At 37.2% G+C, this 17,729-nt stretch overlaps 1 protein-coding gene across 2 annotated transcripts in view; it reads right to left on the bottom strand.

Moving 5' to 3' along the window:
* Positions 1-17,729, bottom strand: part of LOC106082382 (sodium- and chloride-dependent GABA transporter 1) — a 170,009-nt gene that overhangs the window by 30,764 nt on the left and 121,516 nt on the right. The window contains exon 2 of one of the 2 annotated variants that reach the window (XM_013244852.2): positions 5,887-6,259. The exons of the other annotated variant lie outside the window; for it this stretch is intronic. Within the exon in view, the coding sequence (XP_013100306.1) occupies positions 5,887-6,027 (141 nt within the window). The 5' untranslated portion in view covers positions 6,028-6,259. The remainder of the gene's footprint in view (positions 1-5,886; positions 6,260-17,729) is intronic. 2 annotated transcript variants of the gene reach the window in all.

Raw genomic sequence — 17,729 nt, 5'->3', positions numbered from 1 at the left:
ACTCGGAACAATGAAATTGATGGTGGTGGATATACAAAGATCAAATTGGGCGATACTTATTTTCTATTCAAATCGATTCTATAAGATGAGATTGATATGAATATTTTGAGGAAATTAATGATAATTCCAAATAAAATATGAAAATTAAAAAAAAAAAAATGTTTTATTTTCATTTTAGACATACACATCATAATTAAACAAATAATGAAACATATCGTCTTTACCAAAGGAAATTGGCCCAATATCTTAAGTTTAACTTTTTAATAACTGTACACTAGGATACACATATGTTATTTTCCTATAGACAAATTTTGCACACAACAAAGTTGTATGATCCGATAAATGAAAGACTGACGCAAATGTAATAGTCGTAGCATAAGCAACCATAAAGCAATGCCACCAAAAGAAAAAGAAACCGCAAGAAAAGCTTGAACTACTTAACATAAAACACCATAAATAACCTTGAAAATAAGCAAAGGCGAATCATTAGTCCCCCTCCACGACATATGAATGAAGCTTTTGCCCATTTATTTAGTTAAAGTCCCGGATAAATCTATGATTATTGTACAATTCCTGAAGCCTGCACAAGGCTTAATTCCAATTTTTAGTTTCTGATTTGGTTTCTTGAGCTCACGGAAGGCTATTTCTGGCACCATCTTTCGATATCTGCTATATAAACAAATAAGGTTCGGTTTGGACCAGTCTACATAAATGGCGTTTCACAATGACAGATTTTTAACGATTGGCAATTATGATAACTGAAAACCGTCGGTCCTCTTAATGTCGTTATGATTTATTCGTGCAAGGTTGCCTAATGTAGCGTACTAAACTTAAAGAATGGAAAAACTAAAGATAACCATAATAAAGCAATAGTTCGATAAACCTGAAAAATATCAAAACAATCCACAACACTCGCTAACAGCTCACAGCCTTTAAATTAACATACAATGGCCCAAAGCAACATTCTTCTAAATTTTATGGCTTGCATCTCTTTCTTTAAAAACAGCAAGACAAATATAACTTATTGGGGTGTAGATATTGCTATTTATTGGGTTGCCCAAAAAGTAATTGCGGATTTTTTAAAAGAAAGTAAATGCATTTTTAATAAAACTTAGAATGAACTTTAATCAAACATACTTTTTTTACACTTTTTTTCTAAAGCAAGCTAAAAGTAACAGCTGATAACTGACAGAAGAAAGAATGCAATTACAGAGTCACAAGCTGTGAAACAATTTGTCAACGCCGACTATATGAAAAATCCGCAATTACTTTTTGGGCAACCCAATAAATATCTCTTTAACTTAACGTCTTAATTTTTTTAGGTTTATGTGGCACTCTGCCATCAAACTCACGTAGATGTTATATTGCACTGTCCAGCTGACAGTGAAGAAAGAGTAAGGTCCTTCAGGTCGCTTAAATAAGCCCAGCAACTTGGGAATGTCCACATCCGTTAAATCGGACAGGTTATCAAAGAAATGAAAACCTAAAATGGAACTCATTTTGATTGCTAGTGCAGGACACACACACACAGCAGATGGTCTTAAAGAGCGATGCCCAAAATGAACATGTGACTGTATGCGTGAAATACTCTCTTTAAGTATATTTAATTCTCTCAATATGTAAAATATCATTTTTTGCACTGAATGATGAGTGTTTTGCTAAAGTACACATAAGATATGAAAACTTTAATACTTGTTTATACCTTCCAAGCGTTTAATCAATAAACATTATTATTTTTCAAATAAAAACAGAAAAACGATGTGTATACACCTGCGCATGCTCACTCGTTGCTGTCTCAACAACGACTGAAACAAAGAGCATAAGAATACGTTTGACTTGCCATCAACGCTACCGTAAAGGGCTGGTCATCGCTGGTCTATAGGTTATTCTTCCTTGACGTTCTCACTTCCTGGTTATCTTCGGACTTGATTCCAGTACCCCTGGAATGTGTAAGGTAGTTTCGAGACTGGCAATCCCGTCTTTTTTACAATTCACTGGAAAATCTCTGTGGCCCGGAATCCAGAACAAGTACATTTTGAACTGCTCAGCCATCCCGTTGAGAGATCAGCGACAGTAAAGGGTGGGTTTTGAATTGAGAAATATGTTCCCCAGAGATTTAATGGCTGTCTGGTTGTCTAAGAAGATATTTTTGCCAATCGTCGTTAGAACATTATAACCTAACCATTCCACCACCTCTTTAATTGCAAGGATCTACACTTGATACACACTACAGTGGTCGGGTAACCCTCTCGATATGACCAGTCCTAGTTCCTCAGGGTTTGGGACATACTCAAAGCCCATCTTGTCGTCTAGTTTTTTTTTTACCAAAAAAAACGTAGTTCCAATCGGTTCTATCAGGATACATCGGAGGACTCAAGTGGTACGATTCTTTTTATCAAAAAGCGGCAGCCTGAAATACCGGGCCGTGTATCAAGCAATACACCGCGTCCGTCGCCATAAAAACAAAGAAAAAGATCCTTTAACCTCGCAGCAGTGATCGTAGCAATATGTCTGGCCCAATGTTCAGAGACATTAGGTGCAACATTAAATTCAGTGCATCAGATGGCGTAGTCCTCAGTGCGGCTATAATGCACAAACAAGCCATCCTTTGAATACGGTTGAGTATTGAACAGTAGGTGGATTTTTAAAGCGCCGTCCACCAGACCACAACACCGTATAACACTTTAGCTCTGACAATTGCAGTATGTATACAGTGCATGACACACGGTTTAAACCCCCCAACTTTTGCCAATGCCTTTCTTGCTGTGTGTTGGATTGGAAGTTAAATTTTCTGTCCTGAAAAACATCCAGGTATTTTGCGCTTTCAATAAATGGCACATTCATTCCTCCCAAGGAGACATATTCCACTGTAGGTAACTTGTATCTCATGCTGAAAAGAACTACTTCTGTCTTGCACAGATTTACGTCTCGAGCAATGTGGATAGCTGTCGTACTTCCTGAAGTCTATCTGCCTATCTGCAATAGCCACGTTATCAGCACTTGCAGCAACTTTTAAATCTTTTTTCTTCACAGACAGTAATATATTGTTAATGGCTATATTCCAAAGGAAGGGAGACAGTACACCACCTCCTTGATGTGCTGAGCCATCTTTATAGATCTACAGATCCCAATACTGTCGTAATGCATCTTTTAGTAAGCAAGTTATAAATAAACTTTCAAACGGAGTGTTGATGCCAAGAAACTCCAGTTCCTTAATGATTGACGTCGGATTGAAAGCACCTTCAATATCGAGAAATGCTACCATTGTATATTCCTTGACAGCAAGAGTACCCTCTATGTAACCGACTAGGTCGTGAAGGGCTGTTTCAGTGGACTTATCCTTACTATATGCATGCTGCTGCCAAGATATGTGATCTCTAGGATCTTTGTCCAAAGATATGTTTCTATCAACCTCTTTAGAGCCTTCAGCATACAGGATGACAGCCTAATAGGTGGGAATACTTTCGCCTATATGCAGTACGGTTTCCCTGCTTTCGGAATGAAAATGACTTTTGTATCTCTCCATCCCACATTTGTATACGAAATGCAGATACAAGCAGAGTATATCTCCCCAAGTCACGAAGTCGGTCAATCGGACACAGCTTGTAATTCAACCGGTGATACATCATTAGGGCTTGGCGATTTGAAGGAGTCAAAACTTTTTTCACTCAAAGGATCTTCGACTAAGACACAATTTCCCCATCAACATCCGTCGAATGCTTATCAGTAACAACCTTCTCTGGCGCACGTTGTCCGCTGGAGAGTTTCCCGGGAATGTTTAACAACGAGTAGTTCTAGTGTTTTCTCACTAGACATTATCCGTCCGTCTATCTATTGAAATCACGCTACAGTCTTTAAAAATAGAGATATTGGGCTGAAACTTCGCACTAATTCTTTTTTTGTCCATAAGCACATTAAGTTCGAAGATGGGCTATACCGGCTTTTATCTTGATATAGCCCCTGTATAGACCGGTACGCCGATTTAGGGTCTTAGGCCCATAAATGCCACATTTATTATCCAATTTTGTTGAAATTTGGGACAGTGAGTTGTGTTAGATCCTTCGACATTCTTCTTCAATTTGGCCTAGATTGGTTCAGATTTGAAGATAGCTGTCATAAAGACCGATCCGCAGATTTAGGGTCTTAGGCCCATAAAAGCCACATTTATTATCCGATTTTGCTGAAATTTGAGACAGTGAGTTGCGTTAGGTCACTCGACATCACTATTCAATTTGGCGCAGAGCGGTCCAGAGTTGGATATAGCTACCACGTAGACCGATATCTAGATTTTTAAGATCTTGTGCCAATAAAAAGCATATTTATTGTCGGATCTTGCCAAAATTTGGGAAAATGAGTTGTGTTAGGCCCTTCGACATCCTTCTTTAAATTGGCCCAGATCGGTGCAGATTTGGATATAGCTGCCATATAGACCGATCCCTCGATTTAAGGCTATGGGCCCATAAAAGGCGCATTTATTGTCGGATGTCGCCGAAATTTGGGACAGTTAAGCCCTCGAGATACTTCTGCAATATGGCACAGATCGGTCCAGATTTCGATAAAGCTGTCATATAGACCGATCTCTCGATTTAAGGTTTTGAGCCTATAAAAAGCACATATATTGTCCGATGTCGTCGAAATTTAGGACAGTGAGTTGTGTTAGGCTCTTCGACATCCTTCTTCAATTTGACTCTGATCGGTTCAGATTTGAATATAGCTACCATATGGACCGATCTCTTGATTTAAGGTTTTGGGCCTATAAAAGGCGCATTTATTGTCCGATTTCGCCGAAATTTGGGACAGTGAGTTGTGTAAGGTTCTTCGGCATTTTTCTGCAACTTGTCTCAAATCGGTTCAGATTTGGATATAGCTGCCATATAGACCGATATCTCAATTTAAAGTTTTGGCTCCATAGAAGGCGCATTTATAATCCGATTTCACTGAAATCTAACGCAGTGACAGATCGGTTTATTTTTAGATATAGCTACTATAAAGGTCAATATTTTGTTATACACAATTGCACAATGACTTATACTTATAAATATTTGGTCCAAATCGGAACATATTTCGATAAAGCTGATAAGGGGCATAAGGTATGCATTTTTCACCGGATTTTGACGAAAGGTGGTTTACATATATACCCGAGGTGGTGGGTATCCAAAGTTAACGCCTTTTTACTTGTTATTTAGTCCATGGTGGTGGGTTTCAAAGATTCGGAAGGTCCGAACTTAGCACTGTTTTACTTGTACCATTATTTAGAGCGAGTCGTACGTATCTTACCCAACCTCTATAATCTAGTACAGTTCTAGTGATGGTTGTTTTGATAGGCCCCACAGTTTGGCTTTGAAAATCTAGATTTAAATCCTGGTGTTAACAAAATCCTAATTTAGCGATTGTTATTCCACCCCCACTAATGCTGTTGGGTAAAATTTAGTTTATCATTGACACAAGTATTTTAGAATAGACACTTTTGGCTAACATTTTAGTTTGGCTTTCTTATGTTTTAAATAGTTTTTTTTTTTTTTTAAATTTTTAGAGAAAGTTTTAACAATGTTCACAAAATTAGCTGTGAGCCACTGTATATATAAATGAGAATATACAAAATAGCGGCTATGCGCACACAGAGCTATAGCTAAGCACAGTATTATACATATGAGTAGTATAATAGACGTAAAAGCTCTAAAACGTGTGGATTAAAGAATAGACAAAGTGTTAATTGATTACTAGCCCCTGCACTAATTAACGCAGGTAGAGTCAGCGCAAGTCTAACACCGGCACCGACAAAGACTATTACGCCACATCACTAGCAAGTGCCACAGTGAAATATGAGTGGCGTGGCGTGGCGTTATGCTAAACATTTGTGTTCCTAAAATAAAAATTTAAACTTACTTTGCGATAATAACGAAATGGCACATCCTCATGCACGACATACAGATAGTCCGCTAAATACTTTGTGGTGGGAACTTCCATTTTAGGACAGATCTTGTAACGTTTACTGCTCGTACATAGGAAATTGTCATTTTCATGCATTTGGGGGGGGGGTCACAAAAAGGAAAGGACACAAAACACTTTTCACACTACGATCTGAAACTCCTTTTGTGTTTCCATCCGCAGGATGGTTAGAACAGCTTCCTCTGTGACACTTCGTTGTAAGGTTTTTTCTGCGGCCTCATTGAAGATTTCACATATTATTGGCGAATTTTGCAAAAATTTTTCTTTATTTTTATGCTTTGTACTTGTCTGGTATCTCAGTTATAAAAACCTGTGTTGATAAAAATAACTTTTTGATTTTATTTCATTTCTAGTGGTTAGTGGTTATTGGTTATTTATTTCTAGTGGTTAGCAATAACCCTTTTACGATCGCCTTCGTGAAAATATTTTTGCGGAACTAAGAGACACCTTCATATGGAATTATTTCAAACCGGATATTAACTTTGAATTTGCGTGTGTGTTGTGGTGGGTTGTAGTGGTTTTGGGTTTTAAGTTTTTATTTATCTTATTGTTTTTTACTTTTTGGGTTTCGTTTTCGTTCATTTATTTTTTTCTATTTCCTTCACTTCACTTTTTGATATGCAAACCGGATATATATTATCGTACAACAAGCATTTTGTGGCTTATATTTCTCCGCATTAGGTAAAAGTTAGAAAAATTAGCATTCACTTTTTTTTATAATTATATTTTTTTATTTGTTTCTGTTAATTAAAAAAAAATATTTGTTTATTTATGATAAAGACAAAATTTCAAAAGTTTCCCATATGTCATGCACATTGGCATAAAACAGGGGTATACAAAAATTTAAAGTCGATAGCGGCCAAGTTACATAATTCCATCGTTTTCCCCAAGGCATTTTTTAAAAACTTATAAAACATACCTACAGGTTATTTATATGCTACGCTAAGAAATAGCAGATATTATCCCACATTCAAGTATCAGAATAACATCCTGATTCTTTTTTTTTATATTCTTCTGTCGGTCCATCTCCTGCCTGGAATCAAGATACAGGTTGCAGTTGTTGTTCAATTTTCTGGCTGTAGGACGAGCGCTATTGATTTTCGTGAAAACCGATTCAGATTTACACTGCACTAAATATGGCATGAATTTTTCTGTATCTATCTGAAAACCTGCGCAAAATTTCACAAAAATTTAGTTCCATTGCTAGATTTGCGCACATGATTGGACTTAGGTTTATATTTGATCCGATCTGGATTATAACCGATTTGAATCACTTTTAGTTGGATGCTGGTGACTAACTGCCGTAACTAACCGTAACTAAATATTAGCCGTAATCTCAAACAGTTCAAGCCGTGCCATTGAAAGGTCATTGTTGCTCTGGACATATCGAGCACCATAATCAGCCATGTCATGTTTTTGAGGACATCGCCAACTCATCCCTCCAGCCAGGCCTGAAACGTTTATTCACCAATTACACCATGGAACAGTTTCAGCGTCATGTTTGGGCAAATTCCAATTCCAATCTGAGTTAGGGTATTTAGGCCATATACACCCTATACCGGGAGATCGGCTTATGAGGCAGCTATATCTACATACATTGCTACCGGGAACATATTTGGCAAGAATACCAAGGGAATCCATACTACTCACTGCTCCAAATCTCAGTGAATTCGGGTAATAAATGCGCCACTTATGAGCCCACTTGTGGTAGAAATTCGACATTTATAATGTTCAGTTGTTGGAAGTCATCACAGAACACTATAAGCAAAATTTCAGCCGAATCAGATAAAAATCGCGGCTTGTAAGGGCTCAAGAAGTCAAATATTGGACTGATTTGGACCGTACCTGGCACAGTTGGTGGAAGTCATAACACAAATCAGCATGCAAAACTTCAGCAAAATCGGATGAAAATTGAGGCTCCCAGGGGCTGAAGAAGTCAACTCGGGAGATTGGTTTATATGGGAGCTTATCAGGTTATAGACCGATTTGGACCGCACTTGGCACAGCTGTTGGAAGTCATAACAGAAAACCGCATGGTTATATAGGAGCGGTTTATATGGGAGCTATATTCAAATCTGAACCAATATGGTCCATTTGCAATCCCCAACGACCTAAATCAATATTAAGAATCTGTGAAAAATTTCAAGCGGCTAGCTTTATGTGATTTCGACAGACGGACAGACATGGCTAGATCGAATCAGAACGTCGAGAGGATCAAGAATATATACACTTTATGGGGTCTTAGATGAATATTTCGAGGTGTTACGAACGGAGTGACTAGATTAGTATACTCCCATCCTATGGTGGTGGGTATAAAAATTACTAAAATTAAAAGATGAGATGAACCATAAAAATTGTTGTTAGGCTGTATTCCAATTTTAACCATCTAAGAACAGCAGAAAATGTTTGCTGTTTTATCAAAAAATAACTGTTGTCCCATTATCAGCAGACTTTCTGTTGTTACAGCAAAAATTTTTGCTGATTTTACTATAAAATTTCTCTGAGTGTATACTGGCAGATCGATCTATATGGCAGCTATATCTATATACACATATTCCAAGAATGTCCAGGGGATTAATGCAGCTCACTGTTCTAAATTTCAGCAAAATCGGGCAAAAACTGCAACCATTATGGCCTAAAGGACCTAATTTCGCAGATTGGTCTAGGTGACGGGTATATCTAAGTATAGTCCGATTTTGCCATTAATTTGCGTATGGAAGAAACATCCATTTGCGTTTCAGCTCAATATCTGATATTTTTAAAGGTTGTAGCGTGATTACATCTGAAGGGCACACAGTGTACACGAGATCAACACTAAAAGAGCCCTAAAAAAAGTTTGATCTGAGAACTCCAAATCCTTTTAGAAATTTGCTCTACTTACATAGTAATTTCATTCCCTAAAAGGTCAAACTTTTTTTAAGGCTCTTTTAGTATTGACCTCGACTAATTGCCCCCCACAACATCTGAAAAAAGTTAAAATCCCTCGGCAAACCCCGGAGTAGTTACAGCTCTGTAGTAAGTTCAGGCAGATGTAGCCGCCCAGATTACAACTGGGTTTGTAATTTGGGCAGCTCACATGTCACACTGTGAGGACATTTGACTTTTAGTTTTTATTTTTTGAAATTTTGGCCGAGATTGACTTTGTATTTTGTGATAATTAAATTAAGAGTTATACAGTTTGGAAGTCAAAAAATATAAAAAAAGTGTATTTTTGCATTTTTTGGTCAATAAAAGTCTCTTCATTGATTAGTGTTTATTAAAAAAACTTGCTTAAATATCATAATTATTTCTTTCTCTTTTGTAAAGAGGACATGATGCAGATGCCTTTAAGTGAAGTTTGGGAAAGATATGTCATGCAATATGTACTTCACAATATGCCACAGTGCGACACCTCTTTAAGGAGAAGTACCTCGAAAATGTCGCCAGCATTAGGAGGGGATAACCACCGCTGAAAACTTTCTGATATTCTCGCCAGAATTTGAACCCAGGCGTTCAGCTTCATAGGCGGACATGCTAGTCTGTGCGTCACGATGACCTAAAGTAGACTTTTACTTAGACTTGTTACACTCTGAAACCATCCGTGACCACACCGTCTTGGTTTTATAGCCCTGGTGGTGAAGTATGCCTTACAATTGAGGAAAACAGTTCAGGCTTTAATAGGAAAACAAATACCGGCTGGTAGAATATGCTGGAATGCTCAGGTTAAAACTTGTGAATAAGTTAACCTTATTACACCGTTATAGGGTATGTTAAATACTGATCCACTTATCCATGTAACCCCATCCTCCGACCATATCATCCGACAGCAGGAAGATATGTTATAAGATTAGAGCAGTTTAGACCACTGTGTAAAAATCCTTTCCTTTAAATCCCATTATGCATGCTTTACACCAAACAATATTACAAAATAGCAATTATTGTCTTTCCCAGCTGGACAATATATGAATATTTTTAAAGTTGGTTTTGCTGTAGTTTGGAATGCAATCATCGCAGATTAGGTTTTAGTATAATTTTCCCAAAGGTATCACCTTAACCTAATTAAATATACGCCTGGATTGGATGTTCATTGTATGCAAATTGCAAATTTTGCCCATGAACATTTCATTAAGGAACAGGGGCAAACTTCTCACATATCAATTAGTGCAGTCCGATTCAAGCTTAAGCTCAATGATAAGGGGCCTCCTTTTTATAGCCGAGTTTGAACGGCGTGCCACAGTGCGACACATCTTTGGAGAGAAGTTTTACATGGCATAGTACCTCACAAATGTTGCCAGCATTAGGAGGGAAGAACCACCGCTGAAATTTGTTTCTGGTGTTCTCGCCTGGATTCGAATCCAGGCGTTCAGCGTCATAGGCGGACATGCTAACCTCTTCGCTACGGTGGCCTCCAATGTTCCATGTTGAATGTATAGATATTCACTTAAACTGCAATAGAGCCCTAATTCGTTTTTATACACTCCACCATTGGATGGGGGTATACTTATTTCGTCATTCCATTCGTAACACATCTGTGACCCAATGATATGTCTGCTATATAACCCGATCCCATATCTTGACTTCTTGAGACTCTAGTATGCGCAATTATAATCCGATTGGGCTGTAATTTGGCATGAAGTGTGTCAACTGTGCCAAGAATGGTCTAAATCAGTTCACAACCTGATATAGCTCTCCCGATTATACTTCTTGAGCCTCTAGAGGGCGCAATTCGTTTCCAATTTGTACAACCACTTCTACTATGGCCTTAAACATACATGTCAAATATGGTATGAATCGTTGCATAACCTGATATAGCCTCCATATAAATTGATTTGGCAGAAATTTTGCACAATGACTTTTACTATGGTTTTTAGGATCCGAAGTAAGTATGGCCCGAATCGGTCCACAACCTGATATAACTCCAATAGCATGACAATGTTTATCCAGTATCCTCTGTTTGCCTATTAAGAGATACCGGGCAAAGAACTTGACACCTCCTCCATGGTGGAGGGTATACAATGCCGAAGTTAGCACACTTTTAGTTTTTGCTCATTATACTTAATTTTTTTACTATCCAAATGTATCGTATCAAATAATACAAATTCGAAGGTATAAAACTTCTAATCAACCAAAAGTTAACAAACTAATTTTGCAATCATACAAAAACCTAACATTTCTCCACATGTTGTCTGTGATCAGCTTTGGCGTCAACGATGAGTCAAATGAACCTCGAGATTTCAGCATAATTATCTAACCTGTTTTCAGATTCAAACGTTCTATCATGTCTGCGAATGAATGGTTAACACTCCCATCTACGATATCTAAACAAGAATGAAGTTCATGGTCATTTCATTATTATGGATTTAAACCCATTCTAGATATAGAAATAAAAGTTTTAGTATTTAGGCATTTTTTTTGTATTCAAAGCATTCAGGTAATGGGAGTGTGGTTACTGTTCTTTCTTTTTTCTCTCGAAACGAACGAGTTACTTTGTGGTGTTCCATACCCCAAATGACATCATTGATTTAATTTTTCCAAAATCGAAGCTAGAGCTTTGATTACTACATCTTCAAAATGATGTCTAATCAAGCGAATTTTTGATTTTTAACTGTTTACGCACTTTATTAGATGTATGTACATACATGTGCATATGAATTAAATCAACTATGATCTCCTACACATCGTAATTTATTTATTTATTTAAATTATACTGAACCTATGGTAAAATAAAAGATTAGTAGGAATAAAAACTAGCATCGGCTACTCAGGCCATCAGCTAAAATGGAGATGTAATATAAACACCGGTATTCACAAAACTTAATGTAGATTTGAAATAGGTTTATTTGACAGAGTTCCTTTATAGAACTGTCAAATAAACCTATATTAAGTCTTCATTACTATTAATACATAATCTGAAATATAACAAAGCTGTGTAAAGCCTTTGGAACTGGAAAAAAAAGTCGTATAGTTCAAGAAGAGGGTTATGGCACTTTATCTAAGAATGATAAACTGATTAATCCTTAATACAACATATTAAGGACTTCGTGGACATTCACTTAAGCCAGTGACAGCACAATAGTACGGTTAGTGACCCCGAAAAATCTATGTCAAGAAATCCTTAATGCTTACCCTTTTCCCTATTCTATGCCCCTAAGTTGGTTAAAGTCTGGTATCGTATCCTCGTCTAAGTGCCGGAGTCGGTTAGCCATTGAAATAGTTACAGGCCATTGAAATAGTAAGTGTTCCAAAGCCTTATCATCTTCCCCATATGATCCATAGTCCTAGTTATCCCCTAATGATATCGAAAGCCATACTGACCTCTATCCTTCCCATAGGACTTTCGTCGTCCTTCTGACTATTTCACTTCTCCATATAGCACAACAAATATGACACCACTTATTATAAAAGACCATGTCATAAAAGACGTTGACAACATTTCTTATTTTGACAATAAAATTCCGAAGGACGAAAGAATACAACATGCGAGAATGTATTGACAAGGCTAGAAGTGCCTTAGTGCCTTTCCTAAACTCAACAAAGTTTGGAGATGCAGTGACATCTCAGAGTCAGAGTTTTCAACAAAAGTCAAAGTTTTCAACTGTATTGTGAAATTTTTCTTATTATATGGCTTGGAGTCTCACATGTGGCTGTCCGAAAAATCCAAATTTTAGTAAAACGCCAAGCCGAGTTTCAAATGAAGAATTGCAACTAAGAACGAACTCTTCCCCTGTCGAAGTAGAAATCGGAAAGAGAAAATAAACTTAGGACACGCTGTAAGTTGTCTCTATTTGTACACATCAATCTTACAAACCAAGTACTTGAAGAGCGTGGTGGGTACGACATTAGCCGAAAGACGTTCCCATATACAAACTGTTCGTGCCAAAACGAACCTTTAAAAAGTCTCATATATCTTAATGCCTAAGGAACACGGTGTGAATGAAAAACAAGTAAAAGCGTGCTAATTTCGTCCAGGCCGAATCCTATATACCCTGCACCATGGATCGCATTTGTCGAATTCTTTGCCTGGTATCTCTTCTTAGACCAACAAAGGATAATGGATAAGACTTACTAAGCGATTGGGGCTATATCAAGTTATTGTCCGATTCGGAAAATATATGAATTGAATGTTGAAGGCCATAGTAGAAGTCATTGTGTAAAATTGCAGCCAAATCAGATAAGAATTGCACCCTCTACAGGTTTAAGAAGTATAATCGGGAGATCGGTTTATTTGGAAGCTATATCAGGTAAGAGACCAATTTGAACCATTCTTAGCACAATTATCGGAAGTCATAAGAATTGCGCCCTCTAGAAGCTCAAGAAGTCAAGATCCAAGATTGGTTTTTGTAGCAGCTATATCAGGTAATAAACCTATTCGAACCATATTATCATACACAGTTATTGGAAGTCATAAAAAAAAACACGTCATGCAAATGTTCAGCCAAATCGGATAAGAATTGCGCCCTCTAGTGGTTCAAGAAGTCAAGATTCAAGATCGATTTATATGGCAGCTATATCTGGTTATGGACCGATCTGAGCCATACTTAGCACAGTTAGTCAGTTAAGAGTCGTAACGAAACTCGTCATGTAAAATTTCAGCCAAATCGGATAATAATTGCGACCTCGAGAGGCCCAAGGAGTCTAGATCCAAGATCGGTTTATATGACAGCTATATCAGGTTATGAACCGATTTCAACTATACTTAGGGCAGTTGCTGGAAGCCATTACAAAACAACTCATGCAAAATTGCAGCAACATCGGATAAAAATTGCGTCATCTTGTGTCACAAGAAGTCAAGATCCGAAATCGGTTTATATGGCAGTTATATGAAAACATGGACCGATATGACGCACTTACTTCTTCAAAAGTTAGCGTGCTTTCGACAGGCAGATGGACATGGCTAAATCGACTTCAAATGTCATGACGATCAAGAATTTATATACTTTATGGGGTCTTAAACGAATATTTCGAAGAGTTACAAACAGAATTACGAAATTAGTATACCCCTATCCTATGGTGGAACCATGCCGAACTTTGGATACCCACCATCATGGATATATTAATAATCGTAGTTTATTATAACTCCTCTTCCATATCCTTAGTCACATTCAAATAAGGGCTGGTCTCGATTATATTTGTTTTTTTTTATGGGATTAAAACCCAAAATTTGTTTACATGGCAGTAAGTCCGATCTAGACCATATTTGGGCGGGAGTCGGGAGATCTTAAACACCTCGCTGTTTCACATTTCCACGAAATTAGGTAACAAATACGGCTTTTATGGGCTTAAGGCCCCTTAATCGGCAGATCGAATTCTATGACAGATATATCTATATATGTTTCGATCTGATCCACATTCGGGTCAGATGACGGGAGGCGTAAAACAACTGATTTGGCCCGTTCAAGAACTAAACCTGCGTGTATAAAAAATACGGATCTTAGAATTACACGACGATCAAGAATATATATAATTTATGGGGTGCAAAATGGCAAATGGCGGCAGTAGTAGGAAATGGTTGTAGGTATACAAATTTATCAAAACCGGAGATCGCTTTATATCGGGACTATGTCTTTTTATAAGAAGGAGGTAGGCAGGCAACCGTTGGGCAAAATTAATCATGTCCGCTTGTCCCATGACGCTTGAATGCGTTGGTTCGAATTCTGGCGAGAACATTACAAAAAATTTTCAGCTGTAGTTATCCCCTCCTAATGCTGGCAACATTTGTTAGGAACTATGTCATTTGAAAACCAGCAAGAAAGACAAAAGTCGGACGGTGCGGACTGCATAACATCCTACACTTATCCTATAAGTAAAAAGTGGGTGCTATATCCAATTCTGAACCAATTTTCATGGAACTCGCTGGATGTTTTCAGATCGGTTATTAAACAAGCCGTATAAAATTTCGAGCAAATATGTTCATACTGTAATAACTACGGTTGACAAATGACAACTTTATTGCTAATTACCAAAAATATGACGCACAAATATATATGGGAGTTGCATTCATCAGTAATACTAAGAGTCATAAGAAAATCCTTCCTGCCAAATTTCGAATCTGTATCCAAATCTAGACCGATTTTTTTCAATTTCAGTTCAGTCTTTAAAAAAAAAATTGGGATACTGAGTTGAATTTTGCACAGACTCGTATTTCTTCCCTACGCAGCTTAAGTTCTTGAATGGTCCAAATCCGATTTTATATAGATATAGCTGCGATATAGAACGATATGCCTGTTTAGGGTCTTAACCCCGTAATAGGCACATTTATTATACAATTTCGATGAAATGGAATATAGTGAACTTTTCTAAGCCTCCCGATATCCGACTCAAATATGGATCAGATTGGTCTATATTCAGATATAGCTGTCATATAGAGCAATCTGCCGATTGAAGCCTTGAGATCTTGAGCCCTTAAAAGATGCATTTATAACACTATTTCGCTGAAACTTGAAATAATGAGACTTCCGTCAACGCACCTTAATATGGTCCAGATCGGACACTATTTATATATAGATGCCATATAGAGGGATCTGCCGATTGAGGGCCGTAAGCCCATAAAAGCCGCAATTATTAACCGATTTTGGTGAAATTTGAAAAAGTGAGTTGATGAAAGCCTATCGATATTCGACTTAAATGTGGTCGGTCTATATTGAGATATAGCTGTCATATAGACCGATCTGCCGATTAAGGGTTTTAAGCCCATAAAAGCTGCATTTATTACCCGATTTCGCTGGTTCGCCACTGCCGAACTTAACACGTTTTTACTTCTTTAATTTAATATTATTAATTTTCACCATTTAATTTTTGACATTTTCATTTAAAAAATTAATTGATTCATTTAATTTTTTATAGAATCTGAAACAATTTTCAATCACAATAATGATAGACTTTTTAAATTTTGAATTAAAAAATTATTGAATCAACATTTTTTTAATTTAATCTGAAATCACAATCGTGATTGAAAATTTTGTAATTTTTAATTAAAGAATTAATTGATTCAATAATTTTTTCATCGAATCAATAGGTTAGGTTAGGTTTAAGTGGCAGTCTGCCATCAGACTCACTCAGACGTTTTCGTTCATTGTGATACCACAGGAAAAGAAGAAGGAAGATACATTCTAGTTCCCACCGTTGAACCATTCAGATCGCCCAACAACTTGCGAATGTTCACATCCGCAAAATAAGACAGGTTCACACACACAGAAGGTGTTCTATAGTTTCTTCTTTTTCGATGTCCTCACAGCTTATGCAAAAGTCGTTGCTGGCAACATTCAGTCTGTCAGCATGTTTCCCGATTAGACAGTGACCTGTCAATACGGACACAATGACTGAGACGTCTGTTCTAGCCAATGACAGAGAAGCGGTAGACCTCTTCAAGTCTTGATTAGGCCACATAGTTTTGCAATGCTCACAGCCCCCTCTTTGTAACCATCTATCATTCGTTGTCCTTCGGGCCTGGTCCAAAAAAGCTTACATGTAGCTAGAGGCATACTCACAGATTCCAGTATCCCTGGAATGTGTAGGGTAATTTCGCAAGCTCGTCCGCTTTACAATTTCCTGGGATATCTCTGTGGTCCGGCACCCAGAACAGGTGAATTTTGAACTGTTCAGCCATCTCGTTGAGAGATCTGCGACAGTCGAGGGCGGTTTTTGTGTTCAGGATTTAATGGCTGCCTTGCTGTCTGAGAAGATATTTATGCCAGTCGTCGTAAAAACATTGTATCTTAGCCATTCCACCACTTCCTTAATTGCAAGGATCTCCGCTTGATACTTACTGCAGTGGTCGGGTAACCTACCATGACCATGACCAGTTCTAGATCTTTAGAGTACACCCCAAAGCCCACCTGGTCGTTCAGATTGGCAACATCCGTATAGAAGTCTATGTAACTTCTGTTACCAGGGATATCGTAGTTCCAATGGGTACTATCAGGAATAGTGGTACAGTACTTTTTGTCAAAAAAAAAACCGGCTCAGATAGGGTGTAATCTACACTGTCTGGCACATCGGATATTGTATCAAGGATAACACAGTGTCCAGCCACTGTCAATCAATAGAAGATATGAATGAAAATTGTATATTCTTCATTTAAAAAATTAATTGTTTCAATCATTATTTTAATTGAATTGAAAAATGTTTAAGTTGCGAATTGTTTTTATACCAAATTGTTTTAACGCAAATCACGATTAATCGGTTCTTATTAGCTGCATGTCATCGATAACTTTATGGCAAGACAACTTTACACTAAAATTCTATCCAGAACATCTGACTGGCACTGGATAGGAATAAACAAAAACTCAGCAAATATCTGCAATATAGCCTTTAATTGATTTTACTTAAGCACCTGAAATATCGTGCTTAAGAAAAATCAATTAAAAGCTACATTGTCTCCTACGATGTAAATGGGAGGGCATTTCAAAGACCCAGGCATCCCACATTTCGACAAATCTATGACAGCCGGTTCCTCGTACCGCATCTCAAGGTCATTTTACAGGAGGTATACATCTGTGTACTACATACTAAAGAAATTATTTGAAATCTTCAGGAAATGCCAATCCTTTTTTGTTTTAAATTGGATCAATTAAAAAATTTATTGAAATTTTCAAAATTTTTAAAAATTTTTTTGTTTTTTTTTTGTTGAAAATGTTTTCAATTTCTTTTTTGAAAAACGGCAATTGATATCATAATTTCCGTAATTGAAACAGGTTCAATTAAAAAATTAATTTATTGAAACTGATTTTTCTTTTTTTTTTTCTTTGTACAATTAAGCAATGTGAGTTTACTTTTCATTAAATATCGCTAGCGCATTGATA

Source organism: Stomoxys calcitrans, chromosome 1 (assembly GCF_963082655.1).
Source record: "Stomoxys calcitrans chromosome 1, idStoCalc2.1, whole genome shotgun sequence".
Classification (NCBI taxonomy): Eukaryota; Metazoa; Arthropoda; class Insecta; order Diptera; family Muscidae; genus Stomoxys; species Stomoxys calcitrans.
This window is presented reverse-complemented; position numbering and strand designations above follow the sequence as displayed.